This window comes from Sardina pilchardus, chromosome 18, assembly GCF_963854185.1.
Source record: "Sardina pilchardus chromosome 18, fSarPil1.1, whole genome shotgun sequence".
Taxonomy (NCBI): Eukaryota; Metazoa; Chordata; class Actinopteri; order Clupeiformes; family Clupeidae; genus Sardina; species Sardina pilchardus.
In genome coordinates, this window is record NC_085011.1 from 4,136,717 (window position 1) to 4,155,958 (window position 19,242).

Sequence of the window (19,242 nt, forward strand, 5' to 3'; positions counted from 1 at the left end):
AGATTTCCATAACAATGGCCCGCTCATGCTGCTCATCATGCAAGCCCTCTGTAGAATTGAACATTGCACACATCCAAGGTTGTGCAATGTGTTCTTCATAACGCTGTGTGTTTGTCTGGCTGTTGTGTGTGCATGTGTGTGCTCCAAGCGTGTTGCCCTTGAGATACTCTAGCTAAAAGATTTTAAAGTGCTTAAGGTTTTATGAGGCAGGAGAAACACCTTGGAGGGGGTCAATGATGAGATGAGAAAACAAGATTGTTTGAGGCCAAGAAAAGATTGCCATTGCCACTGACTAGGAAAGATGTAACAGCATGAAAATGTGAATGATTAACGGTGAACGGTGAAAGTGATAGTCCTAAGTCATGCGTGACTCAATCTTAACTCCTGGTAGGTTTCCTGGTGATGACATTTAAAGCCAAACTCCAGCTGTGGGCTTTTGAAGTCCTCTTTAATCAAAACAGGAAGTGATGTGTGCATGCCAGTGCCATGTGGCAGGACTCTGCTAGCCCTCGAGATAAGCGCTATGGTGGAAAAATAATTAGGGTCAGGGACGGCTAATCATTGTTGAAGATGTTCCTTACTCCCCCTCCCAGTCCTGTGCTCCTGTACTGGGCAGCAAGGGTGGAGCTCTGGCCATCCACACACTCCCCCATTGTGAGCTGATGGACCCGCCATGTGATTCATTGCCCACAAGGGATGACTGGTTAACTTGCCCTCCCTAGCTAGCGAGAGCCGTGCTGGCCAAAGACAAAGGCTTTGGTACAATGGAGGAGGTCTTCAGTGGAGGGCGCTGTAAATGGTAGTAGTGCTTGTTGTGTTCATCTGCTCATTCTGCTGAGGTGGGACCACCCCTGTGGCTCGTGGCCTCGTCATGAGTTCAATCTTATGATTGCCTCTGAGAACAGCGATCTTAAGAGAGCGTCATAAACTCATTGTTGGTGGTTCACGTCCCTCAGATCAGCTGTGAGGGGCTAAAAATACACGCGTTATGTGTTGCCTAATTCAATTACGGAGGCACGGAAATGAGTTGTTTTCAAAGGAAATACACAATGAGTTCGGTTCAGGTCTGTCTGCGCAATTTAGCTTTTCATAGAAGGCTGCTCTAAATGGTGAGGTGGTCTTAAGGCGGCGGCTTGTTTTGACTGTGGAACAGTTGCCCCATTCTGTGGCCGCGGACCCTGGGGGCATGGTGCATGAGTTCATGCCCACCACGTGACCCGATGTTTTCACGCTCCCTTTAGAAGCCATTAGTCCGGCCCTACTGTACGCCTGCCATTAGTCCGGCCCTACTGTACGCCTGCCGTCGCCACATTAGCGTCTCTGGTGCCGTCATCACCCTGCGAACTGTGAAGCCCAAGCCAGACCAGAGCAGACCAGACCTACTCCACGTGTAGGAGCCTCTGGTTCATGTCTCCATTTTCAACGGCACAGAAGCCTAGTTTGTTTTCAAAGCTCAAGGGGTTGGCGCTCTGCTGTCGCCTTAGTAACACAAAGGCGGTCTGTTGGAAGGCCAGGCAGGCTTCATGTCCAGAGCTCAGGCCAGAGTGTTTTTCTTTTTTTTCCCCTCCCCCTTCTCTCTTGCTTTCTTTTCTTTTTTTTTTTAGCGTCTTGGAAGCCATAGTGGAAATATTGGGATGGAATGCGTGCAGCCTGTGTCATTATGGGAAGGCTGTACTTTCCCCCCCCCCGAGGGGTCCACCAGCTTCTTAGTGGGAGCCTTGTGCTTTCATCATTTATTTCATTTGGGAAGTCTTATCCCCCTTGGTGATCTGGTGACAGGGCATGGCAGCGAGAGAAAATTAGTTTATTAGGCCGTGCCGGGCGGTTTGCTCCCGGCCGTATACATACATTAGCAGGCGGCCTAAATGCCAACTGAATGCTGTGCACATGTACATGTTTAAGGAGCACCGCGAGCTGGTAAACATTTGCTGCCTGAAAGGACCTGCAGCCACGTGGGTGTGCTCTATTGGCTGATGACTGGAGGATGGTTGTCTGCTGTTGTTGTTGTTATCGCCCATCAGGAAGGAACCTTCACAGGGATACAGTAGGGGTATGGATAGGCACAAACAGGGATACAGTGGGGGTATGGATGGACACAAACAGGGATACAGTAGAGGTATGGATGGGCACAAATAGGGATACAGTAGGGCTATGAATGGACACAAACAGGGATACAGTAGGGGTATGGATGGGCACAAAGAGATGGTGTTGGAAGTATGTCACTTGAGAGGCCTGCTGGAGTGGATGTGCTTTGGGTGATAATGAAAAACATGTGGCTCTGAGTGATTTGTGTGCAAAACCCTTTTGCATCATCATCATCATCTCATTTTCTGAACACTTTTATTGAGCAGCCTCGGCAGGCTCAGGCCCTGACTCATTATCCTGTTGCCACCCTCATTTTCACTGCTCTCCTCCTGTCAGACGTGAGGAATGTTTAAAGCGCGGACAGACTGCGGCTGCTCAGGCCATTGTGGTCTTGGGTTTCCCTCCGGCCTGGAAGTGATCTTTCTGAAACGCTCGGAGCTTCGCTCACAGTTGCGGTGTCATTTTATGTGCAGTGGAAATTTGGATGAGTTGAAGGCTCATGCCCCAGGTCAGGAGTGCCTTCTGGTCCTGACCTGAACCGCTCTGAAAATACTCATATGGAAAGCTGTTTTTAATTGCATTTGTGTTATAGGTAGTTAGACCACAGGTTTTAATTGGAGAGAGAGAGAAAGAGAGCAGGAAAGTAGTTTTATTACCTTCCACAATTCAAATGACTGAACCACGTTCTACTTGCCAAGACTGTCTTGCGTCACCTACCAGCGCAGTGCCAAGGACGAAAACATCTGACCTTGTGATCTTCACAGAGGTCAGCGCAGCGGCATTGTAGGCCAGGAGTCAGGTAGGTGTTGGGGGCAGGAGAGGTGAGGCTGCATGAACAGATGTCCAGGGAGTGGATGAGGATGGGCAGGTTTCTGATGTGTGTTGTGGCCTCCAGGCCAGGAGGGGGTGGGGGGAGGGGGGGGTGGTGTCCTCCTGAGGAGCTCTCTCTCTCTCCACCTCCACCTCTTTTTCTATCTCTCTATCTCTGTCTCCATCTCTCTCTCTTTCTCTCTCCCCCATCTCTATCTCTCTCTCCCTCTACCCCCATCTCTGTCTCTCTATCTCTCTTTCTCTTTCTCTTCTTCCATCTCTATCTGTCTCTTTCTCTCTCTCTCCTTCCATCTCTCTCTCTCTCTCTCTCTTCCTCCCCCCTCCCTCCCTCACCCTCTCAGACCTGAGCAGCAGCAGCAGGGGATGTCAGGCCTTCAGGCCCCTGCCGCTCCCGTGGGGAAACCCCGGAGAACAAAGGCCACGGGTATGCTGCTGACCGCAGACGGCCAAGGCTGACCTTCGGGGGCTGAGCAGAGTATCTGGGGCTCAACGTGCGTTTGCAGCTCTCCGGAGACCTAATTGAGGAGGGTGTGAGAGGAGGGTGTGAGAGCGCTTTGGTCTTCCCTCGTTGTGGGAAAAGATGTGGTCTGCTGCTGACGTTGGGTCAACCCAAGGAAGGAGAGGAGGAGAGCACCAGAGCTGTGATTAGTGAAATTGTGGCGTTGATATCCAGACAGTTGTGCAGTGGACTGTGAGGTGAAATTGAGGGGTGAGCGGCGCGCGTGAGGAGGCTGATTTATTGACCGTCGCTCTGATTCTTTTCAACCTATTGTTGGTGTGCTCGTTTGGAAAGGGGAACATTCCGGTGCATTCTGTTTACGCATCGTGCAAACTTCCCTTTTCTCCTCGCCGTGGGTTTGCCTGCGTGTAGCCTGCTGGCTGTCTAAAGGCGTGTGCAGATTCATAATCCCAGCACGTTTTTGGGAGCAGCAGAAATATCCGCAGCAGGAGAAAGGGAGAGGGAAGAGGAGGAAGAGATAGAGCAGGAGGAAGAGGGAGAAGAAAGGAGGGAGGGAGAGAAGAAAGGAGGGAGGAAGAGAGAGAGCAGGAGGGAGGGAGAGAGATAAAGTGAGCCGAGAGCTTTGCACACGCATGCACGCACGCCTACACACACACACACACACACACACACACACACACACACGCATGCACATGCATGCACACTCACACACACACACTCACACACACACACACACACACACACACACATGCACGCACGCCTACACACACATTCACACTCACACATATGCGCGCACACACACACACAGGATAGCTAGGCTGAATAAACCCACTAGTGGTTGCCATGGCGACGCGCTGGATGTCTGCAGAATGGGTGTGAATCAGGCCGTTCCTGCACTCAAAGCGTGCAAGTCTCTGTAACCCCGACACCCCACCCCCCCCTTTCCCCTCCACACACACACACACACACACACACACTCATCCCCCACCCCCTCTCTACCACTGACTGCACAATCAGGGCTCTTGTTCCAGGCCTTCCTCCCAAAGCGGAACCTGGTCTATGGAGGGGAGGGTGGCGAGCCACACACACACACACCCCAGCCCTTGTGACGCCCAAACACAGCAGCCCCCACTTCCGCACCCTCTCTTCCACCATGCAGCTGTGTGTGTGTGTGTGTGTGTGTGTGTGTGTGTGTGAGGGTGGTGGGGTGGGTGGGGACACTTTGTTCAGCAGCCAGCCTTGTCCATCAGAATCCAGGGCGCTGCAAGAGCATGGTAGTGTCAGATTGGTGAAATGATTCTGTCCCTGGTTTTGACATTGAGGCGGTGGCTCTCAAGGACGGTGCTCGGGCCCGTTTGTGTTTTTAATATTGTTTGACAAAGCGCTTCAGGCCGTAAAGACTTGGGCATCGAAAATTGACCTCCCTTATCAGACGGAAACATGACCTAGTCATCAGGGACAGGAAATTCAGAGACCATCAATAATGCAGAACATGTACAGTAGGTAGCCTTCATTCATGCGCAGCGTTGGGGAGGGTTTTGATTGAATCAGAGAGTGACTCTCTCTCCTCTCTCTCTCTATCGCTACTGATGGGATGCAGTTACATTTCCTTTATGGGCATTTCCTGTCACCCATATCCAGCTGTAGCAAAAACCAAAACAGCGGAACAGCCAGAGGAGATGGACAGACTGTGCATTGCTGTCTCGCATGTCGAGTCAAGTCAAAGTTTTACTGCCAATACGATGGAACATCACCTGGAACGTGGTTTAGTGTGAGGCTCAGGACCGAATGAGCACACACACACACACACGCACACACACACACCATACAGGCCATATCCACAGAAGACAGTGCCTCTCTTGTTTACTGGTATTCAGTTTGGTTGGGGGGAACTACACACAGAGACAAACCTTTTCCATTTCAAAGGGGAACTGGTGTCTGTCAGTCGGTGACAAGCCGAGTATGGAGCCGTCTCCTGTAGCTCTGTCATCTATTATACAGGAGACATGCAGCATAATCCTCTGCAAGCACTGGCTAATGCAACGCTCCCCCCCCAAAAAACACACACTCCAACCCAGAGTTTAATCTTGTCCCCAAATATGTATGCTAACTAACTCCTACGAGCCCTCCAGCCATCGAAACTACAGTTTTGTGTAGGCTTTGACATAAGCCTAATTAATCTGTTAGCATAGAAGATTTAGTGCAAGTAAGCACAGATTTACTGCTTGCTATTTTGCTTTGCTTTGCTAGGCTTTTATTGCATTGCTTTCCGAGTGTTTTATGTGAAAGTTGAGCTACCCCCTTGAGTCATGCTGTTGTCATGTCCGCTAGCTAGGGAACTCGCACCCTACAGTGAATGCACCACTCTCAGCATTCAGTGGAGAGTTAACACTTGTGGGGGCGAGAGAAAAAAAAATCGGTATCCTTTTTCAGCCCTGTGTATTCATTAGAGGTGACGTGAACCAAACACCGCTGTAGAGGTTTCCTGAAAGGAGCATTACTCCTACAGTACGTCCTGCACAGCGCTATGGCGAGGTGGCGTTTCCCTCAACAGTGTGTGTCTGTGCTGCGTCCTAGCGCTGTAAACACATGCTGTGGAGAGGTGACAGGTGTGTGTGTGTGTGTGTGTGTGTGTGTGTGTGTGTGTGTGTGTGTGTGTGTGTGTGTGGAGGGGGGAGGTGGCCAGAGAGCGGACAGGTGTTGCTAGAAAGCCTGGCTCTTTTAACTCCCTTGCTCACTCACTCATTTGGTCATGACCACAGATGGTGCTTTATCTCACTAACGCTGCATTTGCACAAACTGGGCTTTCCCTTACAACAAAAATACCCTTTTCGCAATAGTACTAATGTGTGATGATGATGATAGTAATCTATCTTTCCAAAGAAGGGCCACTACGATCAGCTAGGAAAAGCGATTATGTGCCATTTCGGGCTAGAGAAAAACAGTGCTTAGCAGAAAAATTAATGTTTCCCTACATCTCGTGGTAAAATATGTTGCCATATTTGGATATTTGGTTGTGAAATTGAACACGGCTCAGCCAAAAAAGTGAAGATGCTTGTGATAGCAACAGGGCTTTGGCTGTGTGTGAAACCCGGCACACAGCGTTGGTCTCTCAGACAGACGGCCACAGACCACTCATTAGATGTCCTCCTGCTGCGGGAGAGAGATTTTATTTCGGTTCCTCCGGGCCGCTCGCTCGCTCGCTCGCTCTGTCGTCTTGTCTGTGCGGTCAGCGAGACAGACTGAGGGCTCTGAGAGCATCCTGTAACTCATACCTGAGACGCTTCCCCTCGGCGCACGCCATTGGCCAGCGGATCCGAGCGTCTCAGGAGGAGCAGATGGCCGAGTCGTTAAAGGCCAGATGTGAGTTCTTTTGGCGCCAACGCTACTGTCTCTGTGGCCGACTTGGACTTTTCTTTTGGCTTATTCATTACTTGTAGACGCACTGGTATGTCCTGTCATCATTGGGATGATCAAAAGCAGTGGTCGACCGTGTGTCCACCCCAACCCCCCCCCCCCCCCCCCCCCCCCCTTGGTTATTAGCCCACGACAATGAAGATCATTTTGAGAATAAGCTTTGGACAGATGGTGAAATCCCAATGCGGAGAAAAGCTTCTTTAACGATGACCTCAGCATTGGGCGCACGAAACATGATGAAATATACTCACAGTGACCGCATTTGCTCGAGTGTCTTTTCAATCTGCTAGAAATCCATGATCTAATCTGTGTGTGATAAACCTTATGTTGGTTTAATGTATGGATGCCCTGTGCATGACCCCCTCCACACACCTGGTGAGTTTGCGTTGATGAGTTTGTCTAGTCAGACAAAACGTTTGAATGTTTTGATTTGAGATTTAGTCTGTTGCATTTCATAGACATGGGTGACCAAACAAATGTAGCCAGATTGCGTTGAAGCACAGCAACACATAACACATTATGCAGTTTATCTAGATACCCAGAGCGCTTTACAATGAAGAGGGGCACCTCACTCAAACCACCAACGCTGTGTGGTAGCGCCCACCTCGGAAACCGAGGCCGTGCCTTTGTTCAGCTGACTGACTGACTCCCAGCTCAATGGGGTCCGTAATGGTGTTGATACCCTCTATCACTGCTGGGCTGTGTTCAAAAAGTGGCAGGTCAGCAGACACAGACTACACACACACACACACACACACACACACACACACACACACACACACACACACACACACACACACACACACACACACACACACACACACACACACACACACACACACACACACACACACACACACACACACACACACACACACAAACAGCCTCAGGCACACTTGACCAGATCAGCTCTCAGCTTCTCACACACACACACACACACACACACACACCAAACACACACACACACACACACACACACAAATAAATGCCTGGACCTGATCCAAAAATCCGTGTCTCTTTCCCATAGTCTCCATTACGGCGGCGCGGCGCGGATCGAATGGGTTTTAGAGGCCTCGCTCTCAGCTGCGCTGTGGACGCAGCGGATGGGGAGGATTACAGGAAATTTGGGCTTGATATCAGAGGCACTCTAAATGAGTGGAAAATCAATATGGCCGCCGCGCTCCTTAGCTGTGCACCTGTGTGTGTGTGTGTGTGTGTGTGTGTGTGTGTGTGTGTGTGTGTGTGTGTGTGTGTGTGTGTGTGTGTGTGTGTGTGTGTGTGTGTGTGTGTGTGTGTGTGTGTGTGTGTGTGTGTGTGTGTGTGTGTGTGTGTGTGTGTGTGTGTGTGTGTGTGTGTGTGTGTGTGTGTGTGTGTGTGTGTGTGGTGCTGGAGCAGGGCTGGGACCCTGACTGCTGATAAGCAGCTTTGGCTGTCTAGCCAGCAGGGGTGTGGTGGGGGGAGGTGTGTGTGTGTTGGTGAGGGTCTTCTGGTTGGGGGTGCAACTGTTTCTGGGTGTCAGCAGGTTAATGAGAATGCCGCAGCACACCACAGTGGTCAACTGTGGCCACCCAGGCCCCTACAGTACCTTAAAGGAACAGAGAGATGCCTCTACAGCGTAGTGCTGCGGCTGCCTGGCTGCTCTAGCGGTTGGCTGCAGCAGCTCATGCTAGGTGCTACTGATTATTCATGATTACTCATCTCTGCTGACAGATCTCTGTTTCCTGAGCTCACAGAGTACTATGTGTAAACGGGCCGGCTGGTTGGATCCTTTAATGCCTGATCTAGTGTAGAGTTCAGCCTGTGCAATACCATCTATAGCGGTGACTTTTGGATAGTTGGTTTGCCTCAGAAACTCGGTGGGATTCTTGTGGCTGTTTGATAAAGTTTTTGGAATACTCAAGCCCTCAAAAACACTATGCTCTAAAAGATGCTCCTAAATAAGCACTACTTATGTGTTCGATGCTTCATACTTTTAGTTTTATGGTCTACTCTGTACAGTGAGATGTTATCGCCACTGAAATGGAGCTATTAAAGCAGGTTATGTACTGTAAAAGCAATGGTGGTAGTTATGAGAGTGGAACTGACATCATGCTATTGTGTGTCGTCTAACCACACTTCTCTCTCTCTCTCTCTCTCTCTCTCTCTCTTCTCTCTTCTCTGTTTGTGTTGCAGGAAACTCTTCAGCAGCTGGTCATGATGCCCCTGCCCAATGTGCTGGTACTGGGCAGAAATCCTCTGAGTGGTAAGTCACGCATCGCCATTGCCACTCCCACTCCCACTCCCACACATACGTCTACGCACACACACATATACACATATACACAAGCTCTTTCATGTGGCTGCAAGGGATAGTTTTACTTGCTAGATATTGTGTCTAGATATAATGTTGCCATTTATTGCTCATTTGATACTGAACAAAGCAGAGGTGTTTTTCCAGGCCTGTATTTTTAGACTGGAGCTCATTTCTGACCATATTGAATTATGGTTCCTCTCACCAGTGCTTTCAAAGTGCTGTTTACCGCTGCAGTTCCATTTCCAAACAGTGTTGTTAGTTTTGGTCACCATGTAGGTTTGTTTGCCTTTTTTTATTTGCATTCCTCTCAGTAGACAATACACATTTAAATCAAATGATTTGTCTAACATGGACCCTCGTGTTCTTCAAATGAGCTGATCTGTGCAGTTCTCTAGTGTCTCTGTGTGGATATGTGGAGCTGATCTGCTCAGTTCTCTAGTGTCTCTGTGTGGATATGTGGAGCTGATCTGTGCAGTTCTCTAGTGTCTCTGTGTGGATATGTGGAGCTGATCTGTGCAGTTCTCTAGTGTCTCTGTGTGGATATGTGGAGCTGATCTGCTCAGTTCTCTAGTGTCTCTGTGTGGATATGTGGAGCTGATCTGCTCAGTTCTCTAGTGTCTCTGTGTGGATATGTGGAGCTGATCTGCTCAGTTCTCTAGTGTCTCTGTGTGGATATGTGGAGCTGATCCGCTCAGTTCTCTAGTGTCTCTGTGTGGATATGTGGAGCTGATCCGCTCAGTTCTCTAGTGTCTCTGTGTGGATATGTGGAGCTGATCTGCTCAGTTCTCTAGTGTCTCTGTGTGGATATGTGGAGCTGATCTGTGCAGTTCTCTAGTGTCTCTGTGTGGATATCTGCTCAGTTCTCTAGTGTCTCTGTGTGGATATGTGGCCTCATAGTGCCGAGTGCCTCTGACCTCTGACCTTTGGCTCCTGGGTCCTGGAGCAGCAGCAGCAGCCCATCTGAGAGTAGTTGGCCATGTGCTTTTTATTATGTAGTCATTAGGGCGCGTGGGGGATGGGCGCATTATCAGCTCTGTGGGGAATCAACCCCGGGCACTGATGCAGCCTCGCGTCGCTGGCTTACTTTACTCGCTTTGCTCTCTCTCTTTCTCTCTTTCTCTCTCTCCCTCTCTCCCTCTCTCTCTTTCTCTCTCTCTCTTTCTCTCTCTCTCTTGCTCTCTCTCCCTCTCTCTCCCTGCCTCTCTCTTTCTCTCTCTCTCTCTCTCTCTCACTCTCTCTCCCTCTCTCTCCCTCTCTCCCTCTCTCTCTTTCTCTCTCTCTCTTTCTCTCTCTCTCTTGCTCTCTCTCCCTCTCTCTCCCTCTCTCTCTTTCTCTCTCTCTCTCTCTTGCTCTCTCTCCCTCTCTCTCCCTGCCTCTCTCTCTCTCTCTCTCTCTCTCTCTTTCTTTCTATTTCTTTCTCTGTTGTTCTCTCTATCTCTTTGTCTGTCTGTCTGTCTGTCTGTCTGTCTCTCATTTGCTCTTCCTGTGTTCCTAACTGTGATTCCCCCCCCCCCTGTCACCTTCATATTCTACCTTTCAGGAAAGAGCGTCTGATCACATAAGCTGTTAGATTTAGGTCGTCTTGCATCAAAAGGCAGCTCCTTTAATCGGCCTGACAGCGATTTATAGAGCTGTCGCCATATGAGAGAAAGTCAGCTAACGCTACTCCTCCTCTCGCTCCTCGGAGGAGCTCTAACCGCAAGGCTCCAGTCAGTGGCAGGCTCACAGCGGTTCCTGACAGCTGTCTGTTCGCTCATTGGTTCCAGATGAACACGGACAACTGTGGACAGACGGCAGGCCCCCCTTGACAGGTGGAGTCTAGCCTCAGCGTCCACCCACAAGGAAGGTTTATGGGGAAGGGACTTTTAAGCTAAAGTTGAGCTATGAACTGTGGGATGACCTATGAGCTGAAGCTAAGAGTCAAAGATGCAGTTTTGGGTTTCACAAAAGGTTGTGAAAATTCGAGATCAACAGGCCGTCATAATGGAGCTCTCCCTACATCCTCTCCACCCTCCTGAAGCATCATTTTCACTGGCTTTGATGAATTATGGATTGGTCTGAGCCAGTATGTTTTCCCTGAGTTTACAGAGCCAGAGCTGCGTTCAAAAGCACTCCAGTGTTCCTGCGATTACACTGTACAAACAGCCAGATACCCCGAGGAGACACTAGCTGAAATTGACTAAAAGTGTACAGGATTAGACAAATCACAGGCTGTACCTTTCAATGGAGCGTTTCTGATCGAGAGCCTATTTAATTCAGGCTATTTGTACTGTTATCAAATGATGGATAGCTAATGTTGTTAACGTGGACCAGACCGAGTTAAAGCCGTTAAACTGTTGTGAATTGTGAGTCAACATGGTTTCTTCTTCCTGAATGTCAGGGTTTGTTAAGAAAATGAAATTTTGCCCCCAAGGATCTTATGGAACGAACACATTCCAGGTCTTGAATTAGATTTGTTTGCACCTCTTTAGTAGTTCCATGAAATAGCTTCGGTTCCAGAACTTTCCACTGGTATGTTCCTCTTATTGTGTTTACCAGTGATCAGCGGTGACGCACGGCGAGACTGGACCGTGCCCAGAACACGGGCAGCCAGTGGTGTTACGGCGAGTGTGTGTGTGTGTGTGTGTGTGTGTGTGTGTGTGTGTGTGTGTGTGTGTGTGTGTGTCGTGTCTGATAAATGATTCATTGACACAGCGATGACTTTGTGTCTGAGGAGGTGAGTGTAGGTTTGATGTTGGAACAACAGGGCTTCCACTGTAAGGGTGTGAGCACACCGGAAGCCTCTGTCATGACTCATCTTCCAGGGGGGGTGGGGGGGTTGTTGGTCACACCCCCTCCCCACCCCACCCCAGTCACACACACACACACACACACACACACACACACACACACACACACACACTCATCGGCACCTCCTTCCTCTTCCTTCACACAATGGCTGAGCAGGAAGAGGCATGGTCAGGAGGGGTCAGGAGGGGTCCAACCCCGCGACCTGCTTGCTTCCTGTCAGGGCAGGAAGTCGGCGCGATGGCCGGTGATGGTGTGGCATCGTCCTCACCAGGCCCGGCGGAGGGGATGCTGTCCGTCACCGGGCAGCCAGCTGCTGCACCACCATCAGGAAGGAGAGAGGGGGAAAAAAAAGAAAAGGATGAAAAGGAAATAAAAAATCTGGTCCTGTCTTTAAAATCCTCTCCTCCCCTCTCCCCTCCCCTCCTCCTCTCTTCGTCCTCCTCTTCTCCGCGCTCTTCCGTGAGCCGCTTTAAATTATTCATCCGGTGGCTGCCTTCTGCTTATCTCCTGTGCTGGTGGAGATTTGCCCCCATGAATATCTACGCAGCGCTGGCTCTCCCTCCGTGTGGCTCCTCGGGAGGCCGGCGGCCTCTAAGATATAAAGGCTGTATTGTATTCATCAGCACTCGCTCCTGCAAAAGCCTGCAACATGAATGTGTTTTCAAAGCCAAACGTGTGCTCTGCCTGAATATTTCTGGTGTCTTGCTAGTGCACAGACTCAGGGGAAATATGGGTTCTATTAAAAAATGGGATGTTGTTTAGAGGTTCAGCTTCAGCTCTCTTTGCTGGCCATTGTTGTCTTGAGCTTGTTTTCTCAAAGAGGGGAAGAGACGAGAGCGTGAAATGTCTAGCGTTTGTGGTGCAGTTTGTGATCGCTATCCGCCAGCACACATGAGCACACCTGCTGCTGTGCCATCGCATACGAGCGTGCACGATCAGTGGGTGAGCAACAGCAGGCTGTAGATGAGGCTGAAGCAGTTGGAATCATTAGCGAAGTCACAGTGGGGGAACTGTCGTTAGGAGCTACGCCTACGTTCAAATAGGCTGCATACCCACCTCGAAGCGCGTATTGCACAGCTTTCAATTCAGTTAAATTAAAGCAACTTTATTTATCCTTGAGGGGAAATTTAATCATGCAAACACAGTGACATATGCGATATAACATAACATATAAGATAGGACAATAAGATGTCTTGTGTTTGTGTGTGTGTGAGGGAGAGAGAGAGAGAGAGTGTGCTAGCTGCTGCTAGGACTGGGCAGAGTTAAATATAGGTCAGCTTTTAGCTTGTTTCCCTCTTGATGGGGGAATGATGTTTATTCTTTAATGTGTGCCAAAACATCCTGTTAGCTTAGCTGGGATTTTGTCATCTGAGCCACATCCTGTGTGGAATCACTGTGATTTCAAAACATACTTGTCATACTTGCACTGTTAGCATTTGCTGTTGCAGTAGTAGTAGTAGTAGTAGTCAGCAGCTATCTAATCTTTTCAGAGGGCTTACTATTGTAGGACCAGACAGACAGAGTAGTAAAGAAGGGGGTTGTATTTGAACAAACGTGGCATTATGTGTTTTTGTTGTTGCTGTGGGGCTGAGTGCTATTCATTATTCACTGTTTCAGGCTCAGACTGACTTCCTGGTGATTTTATAAGAAGCAGATTTTGTGCTGTGAGGGGCGGTTTGTGTGCAGTGTGCAGTGTGCGGTGTGCCGGTGTCATGTTTTGTCTTTTGTTTGGCTCGTGATCGGCATTTGTACAACGATGTAGAACAAGAGCCATGTGTCAGTCAGTGTAAAACAAGAGCCATGTGTCAGTTAGCGAGGTGGCTCGTCAGGTTCAAGGCCGAGTGTCCATGATCCCACCTGCGTTGAACAGGCCTTTGTGTCCCGGCTCCGCTGATGAAGTCTGCCTTGTTTACACTTCAGGCCCCCCCCCCGCACAGCTGCCTCGTGGAGTTATCAACGGGAACAACATCACTTCATTTTCAGCACTGTTTACCTTTGTGGAGCTCCCTGCCAAATATTGAATGTGCTGGAGAAGGGTGAGACGGGAGGGTAATTAAAGAGTCACTTCACCCCATAACTCCACCCACTTCACATTTCTGAAAACGGCTTTCAAAATGGGCGAGACGTTCGGAAATTTGGAGAGAAAGTGCAGCACTGCTGCAACCAATCAACCATGGTGATTTCGTGTCAATCTGGGAATGAGTGCTGCAGACATGGCTTATCACAGGTAGGCTAATAAGGGCAGCAGGTGTTGGGGCGTTTCAGTCCTAATTTGTAACGACCCGTTGACGTAGTGTCGGACTAGAAGTGCAGGACAACGTCAGCATTCCAATAGTATTTTGGACCAACATGCCATGGCATGTTTTCAAACGGTAGTATGCGCGAGAGAGCAATATTTCCAATACAAAATCAGACGAAATGTTACTTTTGTCGAGAAACACGATTTTTGTCAATATTAACCCTGGTAATAGTACAGTTCGCCACTTATGAGTATTTTCAATCAATCAACAGCTCCAAAAACCTATTTTAGGGTGCAGTGACCCTTTAACCCTCTATGGTACGCATTATGATCTGAAGGGGCAAGATTTTTTTTGTAATGTTTTTCCTGCTTAGAAATAGTCACTTTAACAAAATTAATGAAGATTTTTAAAAATATATTTTTTATTTTGTTTTTATAAAAATGTTGCCTGTAGGCAACATTGTACCATAATGGAAAACATTAAACTATGTATGTTTTCTTATACAAAAGAATATGGCATATGTGTTTAGATCATATTTTTATATAGCCAGAGACATAGAAAGCAGAATTATGTAGTTTTTACACCATAATATTATCTATTTCTTGCAAAAAAGTATCATATAATTTTCACCCGTTGCCCACAGGCAACATTGTACCACTGTGGAACACTATCATAATCAAACTAAAATATGTTAAAATCATCATGTATATTATTTTAAATGACTATTTATTGAAATTGCAAGTAGAAAAAAGCATTACAATGAGTAAAAAACACCCTCCAACCCCTAAATGATATAAAGTATGGCCTACTGTGATTCCATTACGGTACAATGTTGCCTGTGGGCAACATACAGATTTTAGCTATTTTCTAAAATATTCATTATTTTATATACAAAAAAATGATTGAAAATACATCTATGCTTGTCAATGAAGGCTGTAAGTTTTTTTGAAGGATGCAAACTTGAGGGAAATTAGTGAAATTCACACTTTTCTAGCGTGAAAATATGACACCCAGCCAAACGTGTGCATGTGCTGAAAGAAGTGTCAAACTAGCAGCCTGTGAGTCATGTGACCATCATTTTGCATTTCCATTGGTTAGTATTGAGTTGTCCAGTTCTTAAAGTGGTATTAACTTATTTAATGGATGTCTCATTTTATTACAACAAGGCAAAATAGGCTATGTTGCCTACAGGCAACACCGTACCATAGAGGGTTAATGCTAAGAGTGGTGGCACTGGGGTGATGGGTGATTAACCATGAGGACTTGTGTGGTCTGTTGTGTACACAGAACAAGGCCTGGAGGAGATGAAGAAGATGCTCCTGCTGCTGCTGGGTTGTGCGGTCCAGGTAAGTCACATGATCAAATGAATGCCTTTGGGATGTGTTTGCACTTTGCCACAACAGTGCACGAATACAACGATACACTAATACTGTTGTGTCATGCAATCATGCTAGAAAAAAAAACCTTGAAATTGAACACAAAAAAATGAAAAATAAAATTAGTTTTTTACTGTGTTCCTGGGAAGAGATCAGTCCTACAGTATAGGCTAGATCCTATCTATAGCCTCCTGTGTTGTGCTGTTTGGTGCTGTTTGGAGCTGACTGCCCTATTGCCCCAGCAGTGTGCCAGGTGGTATTGTCTGGCCGAGGTCAGCCCTTCAGCAGGCTTTGGGGCACCATGGGAGTGCCCGTCCGCTCTGACTCAAGCCTATAGCCTATCCCCTACTGAAGCCGACCACTAAACCACCACAGCTAATATGTGCATTGTCTGGATATTATATATTGTCTGTATACTATTGCATTGTATATTGTGTTGGCTGTGCAGAGGGATCCCATTGGCCGGAACCAAATTTATTTTCTTGCTTGGGCAAATACATTAATGTTCCATGTGTTAGTCACATCATGTATAAACCGCAGGACAGTGGTTTTGGAAATAAGAGAACAATGTATTGACCGCAGTCATGTTTTACCTGCAGTGGCCAATAGCCCAACGCATCATAGTCAGATCATGCGCTAATCATAAACAAGAACGGAGTACAGTCATTTCCTGTGTATAAATACAGGAAGTACAGTGTGCGGGTGGGTGTGAGGGTACAGGAAGTGCAGTGTGCGGGTGGGTGTGAGGGGACAGGAAGTACATTGTGCGGGTGGGTGTGAGGGGACAGGAAGTACAGTGTGCGGGGTGGGTGTGAGGGGACAGGAAGTACAGTGTGAGGGGACAGGAAGTACAGTGTGCGGGTGGTCTATGGACGGTAAAGCACATGCGTCCTCTGGAGTGGCATTCAGCCACTTCCCTGTGACCTCAGGGATGGGGGGGGTCAACCTCCTTGGAATACCACACCACTGTCTCATACCACATCACTGGCACAGTATCCATATGACTCTGAGTTCAACTGTATGTGTGGCACTCCTGTCTCTATCAACACACACACACACACACACACACACACACACACACACACACACACACATACACATACAACCCCTCAACCCCTTGACTCCTCGACTGATGAGTGTTATTTTCTCTCGATGAAGACAGGCCAGCTCCCTTCAAAAATTAACCGCTCTAACCGTTGGTTTAGTTACTCAGTGAGAATACCCTGCATTCCTCAGCCAACAGCTCAGTTAGTTGACTGACCAATCAGCATTCAGCACACTTCCCTTCTGTTTGGGGAAGCTGGTCGTTTGACCTCTTGAAGACCCTGTGAACATTCCAAACTGTAGTCTGCGCGCCTGACTCTGCCTCTTTTGTGTTCCAGTGTGAGAAAAAGGAGGAGTACATCGAGAGGATCCAGACTCTGGACTTTGACACAAAAGCAGCCATCGCCTCACACATTCAGGAGGTATGACTCAAAAGGTCTACAAACGGAGAGCTGCAGCACATTTTTCACTCCCCCCCTCCCTCCCTCCCTCCCTCCCTCCTTCCCTCCTTCCCTCCTTGACCCAGTTCTACCTGAGATCGATATGAATTGTCACACTCTCTCCATCTTTCACACTCCCGCATGCTGATAACACATGTCATCTCAGAAAGCTCACAGGAGTCCAGAGTGGGTTTGGGACCATGCGGCGTCTATAGCCATTTTTATCACAAAGCCCACTGCATCCATATTTTCACTAGCCCAATTTTGTAAAAAAATGTATCATGGTTATGATTATGATTATTATTACTGTTTTATTTATATATTCTTAAATTGAATGTGTGAGAGACCATGTGCAATACATGTTTAAACATGCATGTTGCCATTTGATGTTCTGTGTCAGTTAGCCTTAGGCTAATGTACATCTTTGTGCTGCAGATTACAATACCCACTCTGCCGTGAAGCTTGCTTGCTTGCTTGTGGCTTTTCAGGCTTTTCACACGTGTGTGTGTGTGTGTGTGTGTGTGTGTGTGTGTGTGTGTGTGTGTGTGTGTGTGTGTGTGTGTGTGTGTGTGTGTGTGTGTGTGTGTGTGTGTGTGTGTGTGTGTGTGTGTGTGTGTGTGTGTGTGTGTGTGTGTGTGTGTGTGTGTGTGTGTGTGTGTGTGTGTGTGTGTGTGTGTGTGTGTTTGGCTGCTCCTCTCAAGGTCACCCACAACCAGGAGAACGTGCTGGACCTGCAGTGGCTGGAGGGCGGCGAGGCTCCCCCCGAGGACCTGGACTCCTTCTCCCGGAGCGTGGCGTTCCACCTCAAGCGTCTGGTGGACGAGCGCGACGACCAGCTGGAGGTACGCGGCGCGCTACGGGAAGAGGGAAGGGACATTAGTCTGCATGATTAGCGTGTGCATTAGCGTGTGCATTAGCGATTAGCACCATAGCTGGAGGTACGCAGCGCGCTACGGGAAGAGGGAAGGGACCTTTCACCACCGCACACCCAAAAAGCCCATAGCTCTGCATTAGCGTGTGCATTAGAGTATGCATTGGAGTATGCATTGGAGTATGCATTGGAGTATGCATTGGAGTATGCATTAGCGTATGCATTAGCGTATGCATTAGCGTATGCATTAGAGTATGCATTAGAGTATGCTTTAGCGATTAGCACCATAGCCTGTGTGAAGTATATGGCTAGTGATGTGATGGTGGAGGGGGGTGGCAGCTAGCCTGTGCACTGGCATTAGCATGCATGTGAAGTGCAGGTGAGGGGTAGAGGGCTCTAAGTGTGGGCCTCCCACAGAGGGGGTCTCTCTGACCTGGAAGGGGCTGCACCCCCAGAGTGCCGTACACAGAGAGGGTCTCTCTGACCTGGAAGGGGCTGCACCCCCAGAGTGCCATACACAGAGAGGGTCTCTCTGACCTGGAAGGGGCTGCACCCCCAGGGTGACGTACACAGAGAGGGTCTCTCTGACCTGGAAGGGGCTGCACCCCCAGGGTGACGTACACAGAGAGGGTCTCTCTGACCTGGAAGGGGCTGCACCCCCAGAGTGGCGTACGCACAAAGGGGATAATGAGCTCCAGTTGCTCGGGGGGCCCAGACGCTCTTCATTAAAACGCCATTTCCTCCCGCGCGCACACACATACATGCTCTATCTCTCTCTTTCTTTCTCTCTCTCTCTCTCTCACTTACACATGCACACACATACACGCTCTATCTCTCTCTCTCTTTTTCTCTCTCTCTCTCACTTACACATGCACACACATACACGCTCTATCTCTCTCTCTCTTTCTCTCTCACTTACACATGCACACACATACATGCTCTATCTATCTCTTTCTTTTTTTTTCGCCCTCTCTCTCACGTACACATGCACGGACACACATACATGCTCTCTCTCTCTTTCTCGTTCTCTGTCATGCTCACATGCTCACACATCCACACACATCCATGCTCACAGGCCTGGGGGAGGGGTGGAACTCTAGCTGACAAACACAAGCTCAAACAGCACCCCAGCCTGATGCTTCACAGTCCAACCACTGTTTATCCAAGCAGCACCCCCCCCCCCCCCCCCAGCCCATCCCATTCCAGCCCAAAGGCAGATCAATGTAGCGTGACAAAAAGCGCTGCTCTTTGGGCCAGTTCAGAGGTTCCCTGGATGGCGGGTTCTGTTTACTGCTCTGGGTTTGGCTGGCCTGGCTGGGAGCTCTGCTTCCCTCGGGAGAAGCGCACTCCTAATCCCCAGCGTCTGGCTAATCTGACCTCTCATCTGCGGTGAGC

General features: G+C 48.7%; 1 protein-coding gene across 2 annotated transcripts in view; it reads left to right on the forward strand.

Moving 5' to 3' along the window:
- LOC134063562 (girdin-like) overlaps window positions 1-19,242 on the forward strand; it is a 69,782-nt gene that overhangs the window by 12,105 nt on the left and 38,435 nt on the right. For both annotated transcript variants that reach the window (XM_062519137.1, XM_062519138.1), the window contains exons 4-7: window positions 8,966-9,035; window positions 15,404-15,462; window positions 16,875-16,958; window positions 17,678-17,818. In XM_062519137.1, coding sequence (XP_062375121.1) covers window positions 8,966-9,035; window positions 15,404-15,462; window positions 16,875-16,958; window positions 17,678-17,818 — 354 coding nt within the window. The remainder of the gene's footprint in view (window positions 1-8,965; window positions 9,036-15,403; window positions 15,463-16,874; window positions 16,959-17,677; window positions 17,819-19,242) is intronic.